Consider the following 20,354-nt stretch of genomic DNA (forward strand, 5'->3'; position numbering starts at 1 on the left):
AGTTGGAAGTGACCAGGAGTAAGTACTAAAAACTCGGAACCACAGAATTTCTTTTTCTAAATGCCAACCACATGTACCACGAAGCTGTGCTCCCTTGCATTGTTCCAGCAGAGTTCTTTTTTCAACTCCGTGACTCAGAAAGTTACAAGTTCTTTTGCGATCGACAAATATATGCAAGTGTTGACATTGGAGGGATGTATATCTCATTTCATCGCCATTCATCCACATTCTTTACCATCTCTGTATTGTTCTTACAATGACATCGATACCCATATTCTCACGACAAATCATCATATCGAGCCATAATGAAGGCCCTGCGGTTAATCTTGTATCATGGATAGGGTTGAGTACAATGATACTGAGTGTTGGAGCGAGGCTTGGGAGTAAATTTATGGTTGTGAGGCGATGGAGTACAGACGATAGTTTGATCATAGTTGCGATGGTTAGTATATTATAGCACGTCAAATCCTGAGAGCGACACTAATAGTCTAGTTCTTTGGGATATGTCATAGTATTCTTCTTTCAATGATGGTTAATAATGGACTTGGTCGGGATCAAGATACTCTCAACAGGAAGGAGCTGGAAAACTACCAAAAGTTCGTCCCCTTTAGGATGTTCGTTGGAAATTTTGTTCTTTACTCAAAGATTTCTGAATCTTTTCTGACTTCGAGACAGTATGCTTACGCATCCCAATTGGTTTATATTCCGACTCTCTGCTTTGCGAAATTAAGTACATTGTTCTATTTACGAGCCTTAACGCCGGACTCCAATTACGCAATATTCAATCGAATTACCGAGATATGTGTGATATTATGGGCTTTAAGCGCCGAGATTTCTATCGTGTTCCAGTGCGACATGTCGAACCCTTGGGCCATTCTTTCTACAGGCAAATGTTTCAATATCGTAAGCTGAGTCGCTGTGTCTATCTTGGCACAAATAGCTAACATCAAAAGGGCGCATTCTGGAAAGCTATTGGGGCCTTTGACATAGCAACTGATTGTGACATCATATTGTTGCCGATATTTCTCGTTTGGGGGCTCCAGATGCCGTTGAGGCGCAAAGCCCTTGTTTTCATAGCATTTGGGACTAGAATATTGTAAGTGGAAATTTGGTATCCTCATTAGAGGTAGATAATCTAATGATCTGGCAGCATTTTACCCTTATCAATAGTGCGACTCGTCGTGATTTCTTCTTCGGGATCTCCCACGCTTCCAAATCAAACACTAATTTCGTATCACAATTACCTCTGGACCTCTGTCCAACTAAACTCTGCAATTTTCTTCGCATGCTTGTCATTCCTCAAACCATTTATGGAATCAATGTCATCCGGTGGTCTTGCCGCATCCGTCAATCCAATGGATTCATCCTACAGCAACAAGCAATCCCCCTCCAATTCAAAGTTAAGCAACTTCATCTCTGCTCAATCTGGTTGGAGAGCCTCCAAGAAGAATTCTTCCAGACCACCACAAGAGCTTCGCACTATATCAACGTTTCAAGACTACGATGAAGATGACGAAATCTTGACTCCTACTACCACATCTCCAAATTCTAATCTCAAGAGATCGTCACCTATGTTTAATATTCGATTTAATAATACAGATACGAATGGGAAGCTGAGTTACGAAGGCGAGGAACTTGGCACGTTGAGACCTGACGGAGCGATGTCCTTTGCGCATATTAGACGCTCGACACCAGATGATGCCGCGGAAAGGAGTACGGTTGGTAGTGATAAGATGATTATTAGACGTACCACTGAATGGGACGTGCGAGAAGACTTCGAGAGCATTAGGGGAAGAAGGACTCATTCTGGAGATAGAGGCGTTGATGAGGAGGACTATGAGATACACAAGGCTAGTATGGAGAGGGGAGATGATAAAAATTGGGGTGAGAGAGGTACACATTATGCTGGGTAGATGGTGGCGTTAAAAATCTGAAACGGAGATGAAAATTCATACTTGATGGAACAGGGACGACGGTTTGCAAAGGCTAAACACAGGATATACCACAAGGTCAGGGAAGGCGAATTAACGGTTGGTGTTCATGGATATCGGGTGAAAGGATTAATTGGGCCTACTGGATGGGATATAACTCACTGTCTACTTGCACAGTTTCATTTGTTTTGTGTCAAAAATAATAGCATAATCAATCATTCATTAGACAAAATTTCTTCACGGTAGAAACCGTACCCCTTTCGAAATTTTGGCGTTTGATTGGCGATACTGCACCTACAAACACCATGCCCCACCAAGAAACAAACGCACTTCCTTCAAGATCTTAATTCACTGAAGTTTTGCATTCAAAACCTTATTTATCAAATGACAATAATACATCTGTCCCTTCATAAAATCCTAACAATTGCGTCTCTGCTGACTGTACATAATCCTTCATCCCAATCCCCCACTCTATAAGCACCAGCCTCATTTCACTCGCCTGCCTACAACACCCAGAACTCACCACGGTATCAATATAAAAGAATCTTTCTCTGAACCAAAACTCCATAATACCATTTCCGCAAACAAATTATTGATCTTAAAACGCAGGCAAAAGAGCGATAAACTTCTCCTTCTGCAATTTATCCAGTTCTCACCACTCCCCACAGCTGCGCCATCCACCACCCAGCATGCCAACCTACCTTCTCGAGATAGATCTTTCCACCAAAGACACCTTCGAACACTTTACCCAACTTATCAAAACCCTTTCCAACACTCCACCTGATTCCGACGCCCATTCCGAATTATCAGAAGCTGATTCCGTAGGCCTTACGCATGATCCCGTAGACAGCGGAATTCTCGTCATTCGTGAGTAATCCTCTTCTTACATTTTCCACTGATTTTCAACTCTACATCATTTTCTTCGCCAATCCAAGAGAAAAGAGTTTCGTGATGAAAGAATAAAATACTCAAATGATAATGTAATGATATTAACAACCCCAGATTCCCATACCCTAGCAACCCTCACCAAGATCCTAGAACCCCATCTTCCTTACTTTCCCATCGCGCCCACAATTACTCAGACGTCAGAGAAGGGAGTCTACGATCCTGCTGGGTATCCTGTACAGCAACTTTTGATTTATGTACCGTTGGTTTCTGGGTCCGATGATGATGCTAGTGCTAATATCGATGGGAATGAAGATGGTGGGGAAACAAAAATCCAGAAATTGAAGACATTATTTGATGTAAGATCAATTCAACTTGAGCGGGAAGGGAAAGTAAGTGGGATGCGACAGGGTGAAATTATTATGCCTTCTTCATCTCCAGTAATCTCTTCAGAAATGCAGTATGAGGGTCGAAAATCTAGGGTCTGGAGTGTTTGGCTTACGTGGGTGTCGGCGAAGGAAAGGTATCATGAAGGTCGTGATGATGGAAAAGAGGGGAAGGTTGGGCAGGAGAAAGAAAGTCTTGCGGGGCAGATCGATTGGAAAAAGATGGGGGTGCTTGGATGGGAGGAAAGAAATTGGATGTTTAGCAGTTTGGGGGAGTTTCTGGCCAAAGATCGGGGTAGTTGTGTTGTCATGTGAGGAGGTGAGATATTTGTAATAAATGAGGAAGGCATGGAGCGGGAAAAAGAATCTACTATTAGTTGTGGTTTTCGTTTTCCAATGCAAAATCATTCCACAATTTCACGCAAGTTTTAAATAGAGTGAGCAACATTGTGAAGAAGCTTTGCAATATTTGGCACACGTCAAGTCCATTTAAATTACTCTTAACCACAGCATTAAGCACTATTTCTATTTTCAAGATACAAAAGCAATGGTGTGTAATACTAATACATACAAAATTCTAGACTCACTCACCATTCCGATGAAAAATAACCCTTGAAGCACGCGACATTTTAAAATTCATCCTCCGAATCGGTAAACACACTTCCACTACTAATCTCCTCATCCTCATACTGATCGTCGTCCTCAGAATCACTGTCATCGCCCACTGCTACTCCATTCTCATCGGCATTCATGTCTGCCCAGTCATCGTTAAGGTCATCGTCATAAGCAGTGCTCGCTACTGCCCCCTTTGAACTGGACATCCCTCTACGATTGGGCTGGGTGAGCTTTGCGGTGGCGTTCAGTTCGTTTTTGCTGAAAAATGGATGAGTTTCGGTAAGGACCTTGCCTTGACAAACATATCCCATGGGTGTATGAGAGAAATCCTGGCCTTTGCGTCTAACACTCAACCATTCTTGCAGGAATGTTAGAGGTCTGGACGTAAAACCGACGGAGGTCTGATCTTTTCCATTGCCGTTTTCCGTGGCTTTCCCATCGATAACATGGCAATCTTCTTCCAAGCAGTCTTCTTGTAACTCTTCCATAGTCTTCTCTATTCCAAATCCCAAGAATCCACGAAGATACTCATATTGAGAGTACTCAAAGTAAAGAGCTCCCGAGAAGATACCTAACTGTACTGATAACCACGACGGCGCAATCCAGTCTTTTGAAAGTGTGGGTATAGCATAATATCGGAGATCATTGAAGTTAATAAGCATCTTGCGGGTCGTAGGAGCTGCATATGTCAAGAGAAAACATGCAGGAGCTAAACAGTCACGAAGAATTGGAATGAGGAGCTCCGTTTCTTCGGGTATCACGACTAACGCGGTTTCGGTAATAGGACTCCACAGAACCCAACTCACTTGACGCTAAACAATAAATGTTAACAAAAGTGTACATACAAAACATCATTTGAACCCAAATGAATCTTGGAAGTGTAATAGTCTCTCATGTCCGTTGAAACCCTCAAAGTCATCCAAGGTCCAAAACGAATTATGTGGAAGGAAATATTCTCCAAGGAGACTGTTAAGGCATAGAGCCAACTTACCAGAAAGTTATCATGTGGTTGAATCACTTTAACAGAACGCATGAATTCTCTAGACACGAATAGTCGAGAATTGAGAGCTTCAGCGTTGATTCCAAACTTCCTACCAATGTCGGTTTTTCTCAAAGCTACAAAGGCATGTTCACAACACTGTAGGGTCGGTTAGTCAGTATCGCTTATCAAAGAAGTTATTAGGGAGATAATGGGAAAGCAATAGATTAGTGACGTATCAAAATGGTCCATTGAATGGAATGAAAAAGCGGGAATTTGACATCAGGTAACGGAAGTAGATAGTAGAGGAAAGGTAATCGGCGGGCTGATTGAACTTACTGCAGAGCCTGCTGGAATTCGGCCAGTTCTGACAAAGGTTACAATGTCCTTTTCCAGCCCAGGGAATGACCAAGCGGTATAATGAATAGGTCTTTGAACCTCACGCACAGTCTCGACTTCGTAGGCAACTTCTCTCTCTTGTTCAACTTCTTGTAAAGCAGTATGATGAACAGCATCGCCAGTATCTCGAAAGCTTTTGCGCATTGCATTGAGCTCTTTGACAAAACTGGCTGTTTGGGGGGCCGATTCGCCAGTGCCAATTACAGTCTTGCTTTTGGTTTTAATTCCGTAAAGTTGATGTAAAGAAAGCTGCTCCTTTTGCCTGAGGGTATCTAGATACTGCTTTCGATGGTCCGCGTTGGTGAGGAAATCTACATTATCAGCAGCAGCCTGAACTCTACGGCAATAATCAATGCCTTGAGAATAATAAAGTGGCTGCATAAGCTCTATACCTATACACGTCTGCTCCAGAAGCCAACAGATGACATCGTACGAGTCTAGGTAATTACCATGGGTCTTTTTAACACAGTCCAATATGCTCTGATTCACCTCAGGTGGTGCGAAGAATATAACAGATTGAGTAGTCGCGAGTTGCCTCAGTCTCATTGCTGCCTGCACAGTATGATCTTTGCTTTGTCCAAGACCTATTCAAAATTAGTACCGGCGTCGCTGTTTTCGAAAATTATGAACTCACTTAAGGTTAGCGCTCCACAGGCATCAGCAGGCATTTTCAGATCAATTCCACGACAATGGGCTTCATCAAGATAAACAACAACGTTTCTTAAGTCATCGGAATATGGTGAAGCGGATAACGGCACTGGTCTGTACTTCTTATGGACCACCATCGGCTTTCCTGCTTCATCAAAGTAAACGGCGGCTTGTGCTTGTGGGTCGATCTCAAGCCATGTTCTTGCAAGCGACTCATTGCTCAACTCGAGAATCTGGGCTCCAGCATCGATGAGCACTCGGATGCGTAATTTCGAGATCTTGCGCAATAAGTCAATCTCAGAGAGATGCCGGCCTCGTTCGTCAGCTGCAACTACATATTGCCGGTTTCTGCGCTGAAGCAAGTAAGTAAGAACCTCAGAGTTGGTATGGGCAAGTCTCTCCAAGTCTTGCTGCTTGAGAGTGAGGGGCAGTAAGTTTCTATTATCATTAGTGCCGCTGAAGCCTGTCGTAATGGAATTTGGATTGTCCGCTGATGATAAAGGTATCTCCCAGCCGCTGGCCTGTAGTTTGAGGCTGAAGGATTTGGCGTGTGCCGGAAATACAAAATTGTTACAGTAGTAGTCGATGATTACTGGAGATAGATTGAAATGCGTCCATAACTCAAGCATTTGTTGTTCATCTTCAAGATTAATACTATTCCAATCCCGCAACGTATCAGGCAATACAGAACAGCTCATAGACCATTGATCATATATCGAAGCCGGATCATCTGATTTGAGAACATGCTCGAGGGCTTGATGCAATTGCTTGTTATTAAGTCCATCATAATAAAATGCTAAACAAGTAAGAAGTATTGCGACGTCTGGGTGGCCCCATTCAGCTTGATCTGAAGGTACACCTTTGCCATGGAATGGAACCGCAATAGGATCTCTATCGGGGTGAAGACCATATTGTACGTGCCACCTCTTTTTTAGCGCCAACAACAATATTCGGTGTACCAACAGACCGCGGACGTTTAAGAGATTGCGTTTCATTGCGGAGTTATCTGAAAATATACCTTTCACAACCTTAGATATACCTGTGGTAACCTTGGGCTTTGTTATAAAATCCCTGATGGCTATACGATCCAGTTTGGAGCAACGGGACATATCCAGAATTGAAGTTCTTCCAGTACATATATCAGCAACAAGTCGATTCAGTAGCTCCTCCTCAACATCTTTCCGGAGGAAAAATGGCATAGGGTAGCCCCCACAATCTCTTCGAACAACTTCGATACTATGAGGATAAGCTTTCTCAAGATTGTATAGATGCCCTTCTACAAGAGCCAACAAAGCTTGAGCTGTCTCCCAACGATGAGGATAATTTTCAACCGAGTTCTGAGCTCCACTCGGATATATTAGCTGTGTGCGTAATGAGAGAATCTGATCGCTTTCATCCATCACATCTCGGCAACGATTACTTAGCCATTGTTGCACTTTCACCATTGAATTTCCCTCATTTACATGGCCATCCGAAAGACGTTGAAGCCCAGATAATCGGAATGACAGTATATGCTCCGGCAAAGCAATAATTATACCTGAGTTTTGAAGAGTTGCCTTGTGCAAATTGAAATAAGTTTTCACTGTGTCTGTAGGAGTCTTTCTTGAGAATGGTACGTGGAGGATGCTTCTACCCAAGAGAGATCCGAGACGTGCTTGTAACAACTGCGCAGTTGGAACCAATAATGGTTTCGGCACAATGATTCGCACAAGGCGCTCGGCATTGGCTAGCTTACACGCCACCATAGGTACGATGATTGAAGTCTTTCCTTGTCCCATATTCATTTGTAAAACAGAATTTGATTTGGAATTGGGAGAAATTGTAGCCCTGGCTACGTCGACTTGATCAGGCCGAATAAGAACATTCGCTTCCACCTCTATCAAAAGCCAATCAGGCTCTTCGATTGGCTGCCAATTTGAATGACCCGGATTATTTTGCTCTTCAATCAAGCGTTGTTGGTCGCCCTTTGAGAATGCTTCTTCAATCCTAAGTAGTCTTTGAAGTTCTGTGATATGTAAAGCGTACTTGATCAGAATCTCTCTCGTGCCACTCCCAAATTTGATTTCTGTGCTCGAGGTGGAACGTAGATTTTCAAGTAGTGTAATGGTTGAAATACATGGATATAAGCCTCCTGGCCGTAACCATGCAGCACTCGGGCTGTCAAATGATCGACATATTTCCTTGAAAATTTCTCTTATGGCGCTTCTAGTCTTGTCTATATCACTGGAAAGCTTTGGAGGGTCGACATTTTTTCTGCCGCTTTTCGGAATCTGCTCAAATGATTTGAATGAAGACAGGCTCTGCAGCAGTTCCTGTCCATATTTTTGGCGGACCAACGAGGCTTCATTGCCCATGAGATCTAGTGTAACTAACATCAGTAAGAGTTCATGTGTATATCATGGGTGTTGATTAATAGAAATGCAAATTCAAATTTGACTTACTTAAAACAATGCGCTCGAGTAGAGACGCTTCTTGAGAGATTATATGGCCATTGTGACTCGATATCTCGGCTTGTATATTAGACAGAGCTACTATCGTAGATGATATCATCATCTTGCATGGCATTCTCATAAGATCTTTCGACAGCATAGGAAACTCACTGCCTCGAACTCTTGATGCGTATACTATTTGTTTTTGAACCTCCATATTTGGCAACTGAAAATTGCTTCCACTGTAAGCTCGAGAAATCACTTTTTGAACTTGCTCAAGATACTTAGAGAGCTCCATATTCTGGAAGATTCTTTCCCAATCTGGGAGGATAATGCTCATAGCTTTGGCAATATCTACATTTACAGGAGTCCGAAATTCAACAATGGAAGGTTCTGGGCACGGCCATTGAGCAAGTAAAAACTTTGCAAATAGCTCACAATCAGTATCTGTCTGAGTTTCGTATTGATGTTCTTGACGTTCTAGGTTCTTGCGCTGTTTTGCGTGTAACTTGAATCCGCCAAAAGTATCACGGAATTCTTGCGGGTAGGGTATGCGGCACGGCTTTAGCAATTGTATGATGTATGCAAGATGTGGAATTTGATTTTGACGAAAGTGGGTATAATTCCGATAGGCTGGAGGATTCAATTTCTTCAGGTCTTCCAATACAGAGCAGGCCAGCAATATCCTAACCAGATCCATATCAATATTGTCTCGAAATGACATCAAAGAAAATTGAAACTGAAGTCGAAACTTGTCGGCGGCGGAAGCTTGTCGACAAAATTGATATAATGGGCCGAATGACACACCAAAATCAACATCCAAACGATCCGACAAGAGAACTCTCCTGGGTTCTGGGTTGAAACCTTTCAAATTGGGGTATTTCTGCAGCATTCCGGCCAAATCTGTTGAGGCATGTGTTTTTTGAGGCCATTGTATGATATGATCAACACATTCTAAGACATTTTTGCATCTTTGACTAGCACAGTACTTGTCTCTTGAATCATACACAAGATCCGTAGCTATGATTTGGTTTTCAAGAAACCCATCGTGGCGCTTGAAAAGTCTCAAGCGGGTGTAGCTTCGATTAACAAGGCGTTGATGTCGCATTCCCTTCAGCTCCAAAATCCCTTGTGTTTTTTCTTGAGAAAACTTTTCTAAGTTGTCACTTCTGTCAATCAGTTCTTGAACTATCGAGTCGTAGCCGTCGTATTGAATAGTAGTTGTCCATTTATCATTCCATTCCACTTTCTGCATAGAGTTCCCGTCTTCCGGATAATACCCCCTAGCTGGGCTGAGCCTCGCAATCTTTAAAAGACACAAGCGCGATGTCAGTTTCAGAGGTGCCCAAGGCTGATAAAGACCGGACTTTAAACACGCAATAGCCTCCTCAGTCCCGGTACGCTTGGTCAGAATGTCTGGCAGGAGAAAAGATGTCATGCTATGCAGTAAGGCTTTGGTGTAAAGCTGCCAAGGCTCGGCTGGACAATCGATACGCCCCAAGGTATCATTGACAAAGAAGCGACCATAATCTCCATTGTTTTCAATGTGTACTTGAACATGTATTCCATGACATCGAGATTTTACACTATTAGGATCACTACCAGGCATTGGTACAAGAATACTACGCACTCGTGGATTGATAGTATCGCGCAGTACAATTTTACTTCGTAGTCCATACCAAGTTCCACAATCCTGATCCGCGTCTATTTCTGCATGTAGCTGCGACGACTCAAGATACTTTTTGTGATTAACTGTGAAGGATAAGGAGAGGCGTTTGAGCTCAACGGTGAGATTGTTCCTCGGCGGTTGATAAACTGTCAAATGACCTGGATCCTCAAAATGTTCAAGAATCCTGTGAACGCGTTTAAATGTTGGGCTAAATGGATCGACTAAACAGGAGGAGCGACGCCAAGCTTTGCGAGTTCGTACATTTAGCCGCCAGTTAGCATCTTTGAACCTCCAAATATTTGGTTTCTGTCGAATTTCGATAATCCCCGTGTTTAAGTCAAGCCAGCTTATATGTGTTAGCTTTAGTGGATTTACGCATTGAACTTCAAGTAACTTACTGAATGCAATCAAGTACTAGGGGAATCGGTAAATCAAAATTGTTATCGGTGTGAAATACTCTGCTGGGTACGAGTTCCAGAACAGTCTTTCCCGAACAGGCTCGTACGACGACTTTTCCGTCGCGGGAACCAAGATGGATGGTATGACCTAATTGATCATTTGTCAACTGGAACTGAGAGCCAGGCAAAGAAGAAGGAAAGGTGAGAAGGTTGACATCACCAAATAGATCTCGAAGAACAGCTGATGATCTGTAATCGGCAGGGAGCATCCCTAGCGGTTGACCATCTATCAAGAGGTAGCCATAGAACAGATGAAAACTCAATGTCTGTTCTTTCATGATAGACGAGCCAATGACTTTCGCATAAACCCACCACTTTTCAGGACAATCAAAGACCAACGATGATGATACACGTGGTTGGCTTCCTTCTGGTAATGGCCATACAATACCCACTGCTAGTAGTAAGGATTCAGGGCTAGCAACTAGAGATTCGCGTAAAGCATGTCGCATGTGATAAATAGCCTTCAAGTCTTGAATGATAGCATTCTTGAGCCCAAGAGGGGCCAGCGCAGGGTCATTGGAAAGGTTGTCTTGTAGCGTAATTGAGCATTCAATAAAGCAACGAAGTGCAGTAGGCTCTAATATTTTGTTGTCATAGTTGAAAAGTGTTCGTCGGCAGAGAAGAGCAGCCCATAGGCAGTATGTTTGGCATCTGGAAGCAGCATCAGAATCAACTGCTTGTCTTATTTCTTCTCTAAGGATCGTCAACCAAGATAAAGTGATTGACCGAGCAGTTTCGAGTAACTCGGAGGCTAGTTTGACAATACTGGGTGCCGCCAGCTCCTTGATGCGTAAAAGTATGGTCAATATCGTCTGCATGGAATAATTCTCACGATAGTTTGTCCTGATATTCTTCAATCTCCGGTCCAATTGCTCCAACATCCTACAGCAGAAACTATTATCTCGGAATGATTGATGAATGACACGTAAATAATCACTCTCGGTATTAGGACCAGCTTCGAGTATTAAACGCGAAACTAAGATAGCCATTGATTCGGTACTGAAATTCAAATTCTGAGAACCAAGCTCTACCAACAATTGTGTAAGACGGCGCGTCTTTCCCGAGATTAGTGCTTGAAAGGCCATGAACTCATGAACATTGAGACCTCTGGGACATTTTGATTGGCTGGCAATGACTTCGTACGACGAAATAACATCCATATTGACAGACGGGCCTTGCGTAAGCACCGAGAATGGTGAGGTTTGAGGGAGCATGAAGTTGAAATGATGCGAAAATGATGGTCGTTGATTTTGAAAGTCTCGGCTTAGCCATCGTTGAGAACGAAAATCGTAGTAGGATAATCTCAGGGTATTAGAGGGACACACATCATCGATACCAACAGGGAATAAAACGGTGCGATAACTAGACATATGAGTCAGTGATTGTTGTCCAACTTTGTGCATGGACTTGTGCTATGAAACAACCAACTAACTGAGTATTGTGGAATATTTTTCTAGTTGATCCTAATGAAATTCCATGTTCTTTGTTCCTCATATATTCCGAGAGTCCCGGATAATCTTTTAAAAGGACCTGGGGTACAATTAGTGTTGTTCACTCATGGTATGATCCAATTTATCGGAAACTATGTGGAGAGAGCTTACTCTAGGTTCCGTGAAAACAACTTGGTTCTTTGGAAAAGCCAAGGCAATCAGGACTTTCCAGGTTGTGTCTCGATAAACCGAAAATGCCGGAGGGCAAGCCAGCTCGAAGACCACCGCTCTTTTTTGGATAGGATCTAAAGGTAAAGGATGCTCGTATACCTATAGTTTTATCAATGATCGATCTCCCATTAATTACTGAATCCAAAGAGGCAACATATCGCAGTGGGGTTTTTCTCACCTTGATTCTAAAGAACTTGGCCCGCTTCTCCATCGAGCACTTTGGGCAACTTGGGCTGTGTCCATCGATTGTGTTTATGCAGGTGCTTTCGTTGATCATTTTGATAAGATTGTCATACTTTTCACTCTCCTTTAACCACTCTGCTATTTTTCTCTCGCGTGATTGCTCAGCGTCAAGTTCTATAGCTTCAAGAAGCTCTTGCAGCCTTGAAGCTTCATCAGACTCAATAAAGTAGCGGTCGGCAAAGCATCCTTGTGCTGGATCCTCGAATATGGTTCTGTGTCCTCCATTACCGACCGCAGCTCTGCAGCGATCTTGTATATACTTTTGAACTTTTTGTAGTCTAGACATATCTTTTTTCAGAGATAGTTGGAAAACATCCATCATCTCGGGTGTGAAGAAAGGATGAAAATTCTTAAGTAATGGATAGAGAAAGCATGCATGTTTATCCATAGAGATCCAAAGCTCCATGATGCTCAACAACATTATGGAACGTTCCTCGGAGTTAACAGAATAAGCGCCTTCGGATTCCTTGATATATCTGTATATTTCTCGTGAGATCTCCCTGCATCGTGATTGATTTTCGAGGTTGGTGGCAGATGGAGAATGGTGTCTCGACTCAATACCAATCTCCATATCGCAAAGAGCAATATATCGGTCTCCGAAACTCCCAATCTTCCTGGAAGCAGCTGCAGATACGTCAACTTTCTTTGTAGAATTACAAGACCGTGGAGGCGGACGAAGAGCTTCATCCATGATGCGATGTAGGTAACGGCCGCTGTTGGGAAGTTGTAAGTATAAATCACGATCCGCAGCGCGTTTTGGAAGTGTCATGACTGGTCGTTGATTCGATCGCTTGAATGCTAGCCACTCTGATTCAATTCGTTCTGAGGCCCGCTGAATTGCTTTTTGGAAATTTGGTCGCAAAGCCTTAAAGGTGTGTTCGTACACAGCTCCCAAAGAAGTTGATACTTTGTCGTCATCGTTTTCGAGCTTGGCAAGGCGTCGGCAAAGTTTTGTTTTCAAGTATGATAATGATTCAAGACGGAGGTCATACATGTGAAGCTCAAGAAGTTGTGCCATAGCTAGACATCTCATGAATTTGTACTGTGTCCGGCCGGAATCTGACATTGAGTATAGTTGTCTCTGTATGGCAACTCGCAATACGAGATAAAAGGGATTTCGTCTCCATGGCTTTGCAGCATTGAACCATAGTACATCGTCTCGAATGCGCTTCTTCAGAATTGGAGGATATACCCTACGGCCATTTCCTTCCAATAACGTCATGAGCATTTGAGATATGAGGGCGCACGAAGCAGTATCGCGTTCCTCAATGACGAGAGAACCAGCTTTAGATGTTCTCGCAGCGAATCGTTTGATTGACTCGGTGCTGGATTGCTCTAAGAAAACGGCCAATTCTTCTAGAAAACTGGATTCGTTGAATGTTGACAAAGGGAGATCGACGGCATACCCAGGAAAACTCCATTCTAAGGCATTCTCAGCAGCCATGACATTCTGTGCGGATGCCGATGTCTCGAAAGACTCAAAGACTACGCGATCCTCGGAACTTTTAGACCGAGTTAGAAAACAGGGCTCTGACAAAGATTGTGATTGTGATAGCTTGGAACATACCGATAAATGAGTAGAGCTGCGTTCTGCTCCGTAATGTTAAGAATCAAATAGACATTTTTCTGTAGAGATTGAAACTCAGACAAGAGCGTATCTCTTGATAATCTTCCTCTAGTATTCAATACTTTTGCCGTTTCCAATGACCGACGGATCCAATCCCAATTCTCAGACAGCTCGTCCCTCGCGATGCTTCTCATCGTCCTGGAAGCCGTGATGAAATGGTCAATAATAGCACTTTCCAACCCTTCGTTTCTGTCGTCCCTCCCTGGGAGCCGGGGAGGTAGGACGATGTGGTTGACCAACGATTCCATAACGGAATTCGCTGTCGCCATGGCGACTGAAAGGATATGGTGTAGTTGTTGATTGAGTTATGACTTTGGAACAACGTAGATAGAGAGGTAGTTGTTCCCACAGTCTAAGGAAGTGTGACGAAGTTGTTACAAGAATCAAATCAAAAGAATCAAAAGACGAAATGGATTTTCGTAGGAATTGAAAGTTGAAGAGAAAAGAGTTTTTGCAAGATGGAGGTGAAGTCTCAACAACCCCCGCCCCACTAGCGCGGAACCAAGACAACAACAAAAACAGGCACCCCATATCACTTTTCAATCTTCCAATTAGAATTTTATAATCAAATGGTCGTTTGAGTATCTGGGTACCCAATACCTATCAATAAATGAGGCTTATTTGGGAAACTTTGGTTCGCACTTTACTGCTTCATTTCGTCCATCACGCGTTTCATCTTTCAAGGGATTACTACCCACCTGATAAGTTTGCTTCCTGGTTGAGCATCCATTCGAGTACAATATCACACATACTCAACCATTCGAATCATTTCATGCATCCTCCCGCCAATCATAGCATCCGCACTTGGATGCGAGTATACGAGTCGATTTTTATCTCTATTTGATGGATGTCTGCCTATACCCATCTTCCACTTCCGCTTCGAGTTTGAAATTGACCAAAATCTCTCAGAGAAGCAGAGATTATTGAGCAAAATGAAGTCATGTTGTTATTCGCAAGCTTGGGCACAACGGCAGCCTCGCAATTATGACAGGCTATGCTTTTACCATCAAGGTTCAAGAGATACTCATCCAGATAACTTCATTCCGTCTCTATGGTAAACCACTTGATTATCATCTATGATATTCGACTCTGACATCAAGAAGAACCAGTGGGCATCTTACTAGATGTAATGGCTGAGACACCACCTTGCAGCATCTCTTTCCAACAAAGAAAAGGAAAATCACAGGAAACTCAGCCTACAGTCATTATGCATCCATATATTTACTGGAACTCTCCCTACCAACCCGAAATGAACAACAAACAAACAACCTTGACATATGCGGCCTTCCTGCGATACGACATCGAGCTTAACCGAGCCACTTGAATGCATTAATGGCTGCTGCAGCTATCCATCACCAAGTAGATATCTTCTCATTCGTTCATCCAACCTACAAATGAAACACTCCTTGCTAAAACCAACATTATGATGGGAAGAAAAAGGTATCATACTTTACCAGTGAAGACCTCATAGCAGTCGCCCTTACAAACGCAAGCCTCATCATCAACACCAGTGCATTATCACCATAGAAAAGGTTTATTGGACTTACCAACCAAGGTCTTAACATCCTACACAATATATATTACAAAACCAGTCAGTCAGGGCTAGTTTGGATGTAAAATCCGTGCTGAATCCGATGAAATAATCTGCACTTTGTGCCATTGCGGATTTCGCGATAATATCAATTCGTTTCAAAAAGAGCGGATTATTAATCTATGGTTTTATAGTTTGGATATCAAATCCGCCAAATAATTCGTGGTTTTTTTAGAATATTCAATTTAAACTTCAATTCGATATTAAAACCCTATATTTAAAATTGAGAACTATATAAAAAGCTTTAATAGAATAATGATCTTGAAAAAGTGCTTAGAATTGGAAAAGAAATACATTTTGATTTTATCTTTCTTTTTTCTTTTCTTTTCAAAGAAAGAATCTTTTTTGAAGTATTTTTGAAGCTATTTTCTATATATAAAATTATTTCAATAGCCAATAATATAATCATTATTCAAAACACTTCGAAAATATTTAGGAAGTCGAAAATTATTGATAACTATTCACAATGAAGGAGCAGGCCAATGGAATGCATATAATATTGACTATGTAGATTAATAGTACTAAGGTAAAATCTAACTATAAAGTGGAAGTGATATATGTATAATAGCATAGCGCATGTGCCACAACTTCCAATACTCTCTTAGAGAGTATATTCTCTTAGCTTTTATAATTAGTTTTGAAGTTCTAGCATATTCTTGAATCTCTCTATCACGAAGGTAATAGCTATGTCTAATGGTCACTTTGATCAGGAGATAGGTATATAGAGTGATAATAAACTAGATTGACTTGAGGTGTGATTATAAAGATTATACCTGTTTTATATATCCTGATTAGGCGATGGAGTTGTCTAATTAGGTATATAGAGTATACAAATGAACTAAATGAAATAGTTTTAGTAATCATAGGAATGAATACTCTGAAGGAGTATTAGGATTAATACTGTAGGGTTACATTATATAGTGAATTCCATAACAAAGGTAAAATCTAATTATGAAGTGAAAGTGATATATGCACAGTAGTGTAGCGCACGTGCCACAACTTCCAACAGTTGTTAATAATTCATTAGAGTCACTTTATAATATATAGATTAGAATAGATATAGATCTGAGCAATAAATATATAGTTCTAGCCGATATACAAACTCACTTACAAATCCAGATATAATTGAATATAGTATTATAAAACCAGTTTTTTCCAATTACTGCAAAACACATCAGCCCAAACCCTTAATTCATCTATTAGCATTTAACAACAAACCTTCAAAAACCCGGAAACCTTTAAAAAAGAGAAGATTAATATAATAGTACAATAAAATGAGTATTTAGTTTGGAAATAAGGATTACAAATCTATTGAATATCTAATATTATTATATTTAATATTGAGAAAAAGAAACTTTTGCATATAGCCTCTCTTATCAGAGAATATATATACCAAAAACGATTAAAAGATATTAATAATATTTTATAAAATAACTTGATCCATACAATTACCGATTTGTTCCTCAAAAAGCTTGATAGCTTTTATATTACAATCGACTTCGAGCGGGAAATAGCGATTCAGTTTGATAAACTCAAGATATTAAAGAAATAAGCCTTTATGTTGAAAGTTATGGCACATGCACTACGCTACTATACATATATCACTTTCACTTCATAGTTAGATTTTACCTTTGTCACGAAATTCATCGTATAGTATAACCCTACAGTATTAATCCTAATACTCCTTCAGAATACTTATTTCCATAATTACTAAAACTATTTCACTTAGTTTATTTGTATACCCTATATATCTAATTAAACGACTCCATCGCCTGATCAGGGTATATAAAGCAAGTATAATCCTTATGATCATACCTCAAATCAATCTAGTTTATTATCACTCTATATACCTATCTCCTGATCAAAGTGACCATTAGACATAGCTATTACCTCCGTGATAACCTTAATACTATTAATCTATATAATCAATATTATATGTATTCCATTAATCTATTCCTTTATTATAAATAGATTATGAGCCTGATAGCTCTACAGTAAGATTAAGGCCAAAAGCTCTTTGAATAGTTTATATTGTTAAAATAGAGGTTGATAATGAGAAGCTTTTATGTAATGCAATGTCAATATATAAGGTATGTATAGTAAATAGATTACTGAATAGTAATAGTAAAGTAACTATTTATATCGTGTTCTTTCCCTTAAGTACAATAGTGAAATAACTATTTATATTATGTTCTTTTTTTAAGCAAAAAAATTATGAGTTATTATTCAAAGGATTATTCATTTCAGTTTAATATTGAAGAGCTCACCAATTATATAGTATTCAATATCACTTTAAAAATCATTATTTATAAATCAAAATTCACTATTTTCAATTACCCTATTTTAAAGAGAATTTCTCTTTGCAAATACTAGTATATTCAAAACTGGGATAGCATAGCCTAAACAGTTTCTTTTTCTTTTTTCTTTTTTTATTTTATTGTTAAAATATATGTGTGAACAAGGGAATTCACTTCAAAGAATGACTTCAATACAATGGCTACTATATCAAAGGTATTTAGGCGAATGCGAAGAAGACTAGCTCTTTCAGTAATGCCTATATAAGGTTTACTACTTCCCTTTATTAGTTAGTTCTTTAGATAGAATACAATATAGACATTTAGAGGCCTATTAATAATAAAAACCATATCTTCTGTATTCCTAATTTTATTATTATTTTTATTTATTTATTTATTTATAGTGATTAACGTCTTGTGGAGGACCTCCCGAGGGGTATGAAAGACGTGACTAGATCTAGAGTTACAAATACAGAAAGGCGCTGATGCGCACGCTAGTAAAACCTCATAGGGTAAACCCAGTTCCTTCTATATATCCTAAACAAGCCAGTGTAATGATCGCAAATAGGGCCGTTTTTGATTGGCCCCATATTCCTAGCGCTTCCTTCTGCTCATGGAGAGGAGCGCTCTGATTGTACAATTACTTCTATCATAGAATCATGTTTTATGGACAGGAGTGGTGTGTACAGGTGTGCCGCTTCAAAGAAGCGGGTGTGTGTGTGATGGTGCTCCAGAGGAGCGGAGGGTTCGGCTATTGGGCCGCTCGAGAGGAGCAGCCGGAACGATGGTTCCGCTGAGTAGCGGAATGGCGCATAGGCGCAGTGGTGGCGGCTGGAGGGGGGATCAGTTCCCCCTCAGCATTCGATCGATCGCTTTTGCGGCCCATAATAGAAAAGCTCTATTAGGGTTAGCGGTAGATTGTCGGAGCTCAGAGGAGCTGTGTTATGAGGTCCACACTAAGGTGGCCTATGAGGCGGCATATAGAGTGGATCCATGTGGATCCCAAAGATGGGGATTGGCCCATATATACGAAAATTTCGTCGCTATAGCCTTATGTCGTAGAACAGTGGGAGAGTGGCCCGATCACTTTACCACTGAACCAGCCGGGCTCCTTGCGGAGGACAATGGTCTTTTTGTCTAATTTTATTATTAAACCAATACTAATTAATAATATTATAAATTACTTAATTTATTTATTCAAAATACCTTTTTACTTTTATTTCTTTTATTTCCTATTATCAACATTATAATATCCCAGGCAAATACTAGTATTAGCTTTAAGTGTGTAAACAAGGGAATTCACTTCAAGCGAATGACTTCAATTCAATGGCTACTGTATCAAAGGTATTTAGGCGAATGCGAAGGAGACTAGCTCTTTCAGTAGTGCCTATATAAGGCCTACTATTTCCCCTTATTAGCTAGCTCTTTAGACAGAATATAATACAGACATTTAGGGGCCTATTGATAGTGGGAACTATGTCTTCTATATTCCTGATCTCATTATTGAACCAACAATTCCTCTATTCAATACTGCTCATAGCGATTCTATAATTGTTTTATTTAAGAATTTGTAATTCTATTTCAGAAAGTCTTATTTCATATACTATCCAAGTATTAATAGATGATCAGATCGATTGTTGTCAATTGGGAGAGTGCTCGAAATGCTTATAGCTGGTTGATGCAGATCTTAGATTAATTAAAATAAAAAGCTTATTCTCGAGATATTAGAGCAAATTGAAATTCGTATAGTTTCGTATAGTTTGAGTATATTCTAATATAGAATCTGGATTTAGCAAGAAGATTAATAAAGTTATATTGTATTTGCAAAACACGGTTGATATAACGTGGTTTATCAGTGCGTGGCCCATATTAGTGGGTGGCCCACTTTCACCTCAATTCGACTCCCTCATTTCAATATGCGTTTTATCAACAATTCATGATGGATTCGAATAATAAAGAAGCCTGTATATTACTCGCTATTGTAGCTATTCAGAAAAATAAGAAGCTAAGTACTCGAAAGGCTGCAATATTATACAATATCCCATAATCAATATTACGATATAGAATTGACGGTATGCCTCCTTATACAGAAATTCAACCTAAATCTCAAAATCTCTTGGAACTAGAAAAGGAAATTATTATTTAGTATATAATTGATATGGATTTGAAAGGTTTTGTATTTAAATAAAAGGGAGTGGAAGATATGACGAATTATATTCTTGAATCTCGAGGTGCAAAAAGAGTTGGAAAGCTTTGGGCTTATTGATTTATTAAATGTTATATAAAACTAAAAATGTGTTTTAAACGTGTTTATAACTTTCAAAGAGTTTTCTATAAAGATTCTATACTTATTGAAAACTGGTTCCGATTTATATCAAATATACAAGCAAAATATGATATTCTTGATTGCGATTTATGAAACTTTGATGAAATAGACTTTATGATGGGAATGATAAATACTGATATAGTTATTACTAATGCTAAGAAATGTAGCAAAAGTAAAGCTATACAGTCAGATAATCGAGAATGGGCTACAGCG

General features: G+C 40.3%; 3 protein-coding genes across 3 annotated transcripts; 2 read left to right on the forward strand and 1 right to left on the reverse strand.

The window, feature by feature from the left end:
• Positions 1-256: 256 nt before the first annotated feature.
• EAF02_005005 (uncharacterized protein) lies at positions 257-1,913 on the forward strand (the record flags this gene model as incomplete). Its single annotated transcript, XM_038901053.1, has 4 exons — positions 257-442; positions 493-903; positions 954-1,096; positions 1,151-1,913. The coding sequence occupies 4 exons, from the start codon at positions 257-259 to the stop codon at positions 1,911-1,913; spliced, it is 1,503 nt and encodes a 500-aa protein (XP_038759565.1).
• A 707-nt stretch (positions 1,914-2,620) lies between these two features.
• Positions 2,621-3,517, forward strand: EAF02_005006 (uncharacterized protein; the record flags this gene model as incomplete). The annotated part of the gene is made up of 2 exons (XM_038901054.1): positions 2,621-2,798; positions 2,934-3,517. The coding sequence occupies 2 exons, from the start codon at positions 2,621-2,623 to the stop codon at positions 3,515-3,517; spliced, it is 762 nt and encodes a 253-aa protein (XP_038759566.1).
• Positions 3,518-3,831: 314 nt separating this feature from the next.
• On the reverse strand, positions 3,832-14,199 carry EAF02_005007 (uncharacterized protein; the record flags this gene model as incomplete). Its single annotated transcript, XM_038901055.1, has 10 exons — positions 3,832-4,629; positions 4,809-4,955; positions 5,136-5,779; positions 5,830-8,202; positions 8,285-10,287; positions 10,340-11,761; positions 11,832-11,929; positions 12,001-12,159; positions 12,239-13,805; positions 13,871-14,199. 10 exons carry the CDS (start codon positions 14,197-14,199, stop codon positions 3,832-3,834), a joined length of 9,540 nt encoding a protein of 3,179 aa, XP_038759567.1.
• Positions 14,200-20,354: the final 6,155 nt, after the last annotated feature.

This window comes from Botrytis sinoallii, assembly GCF_014898435.1.
Source record: "Botrytis sinoallii strain Bc 23 chromosome Unknown BSIN_007, whole genome shotgun sequence".
In the NCBI taxonomy this organism is placed as follows: Eukaryota; Fungi; Ascomycota; class Leotiomycetes; order Helotiales; family Sclerotiniaceae; genus Botrytis; species Botrytis sinoallii.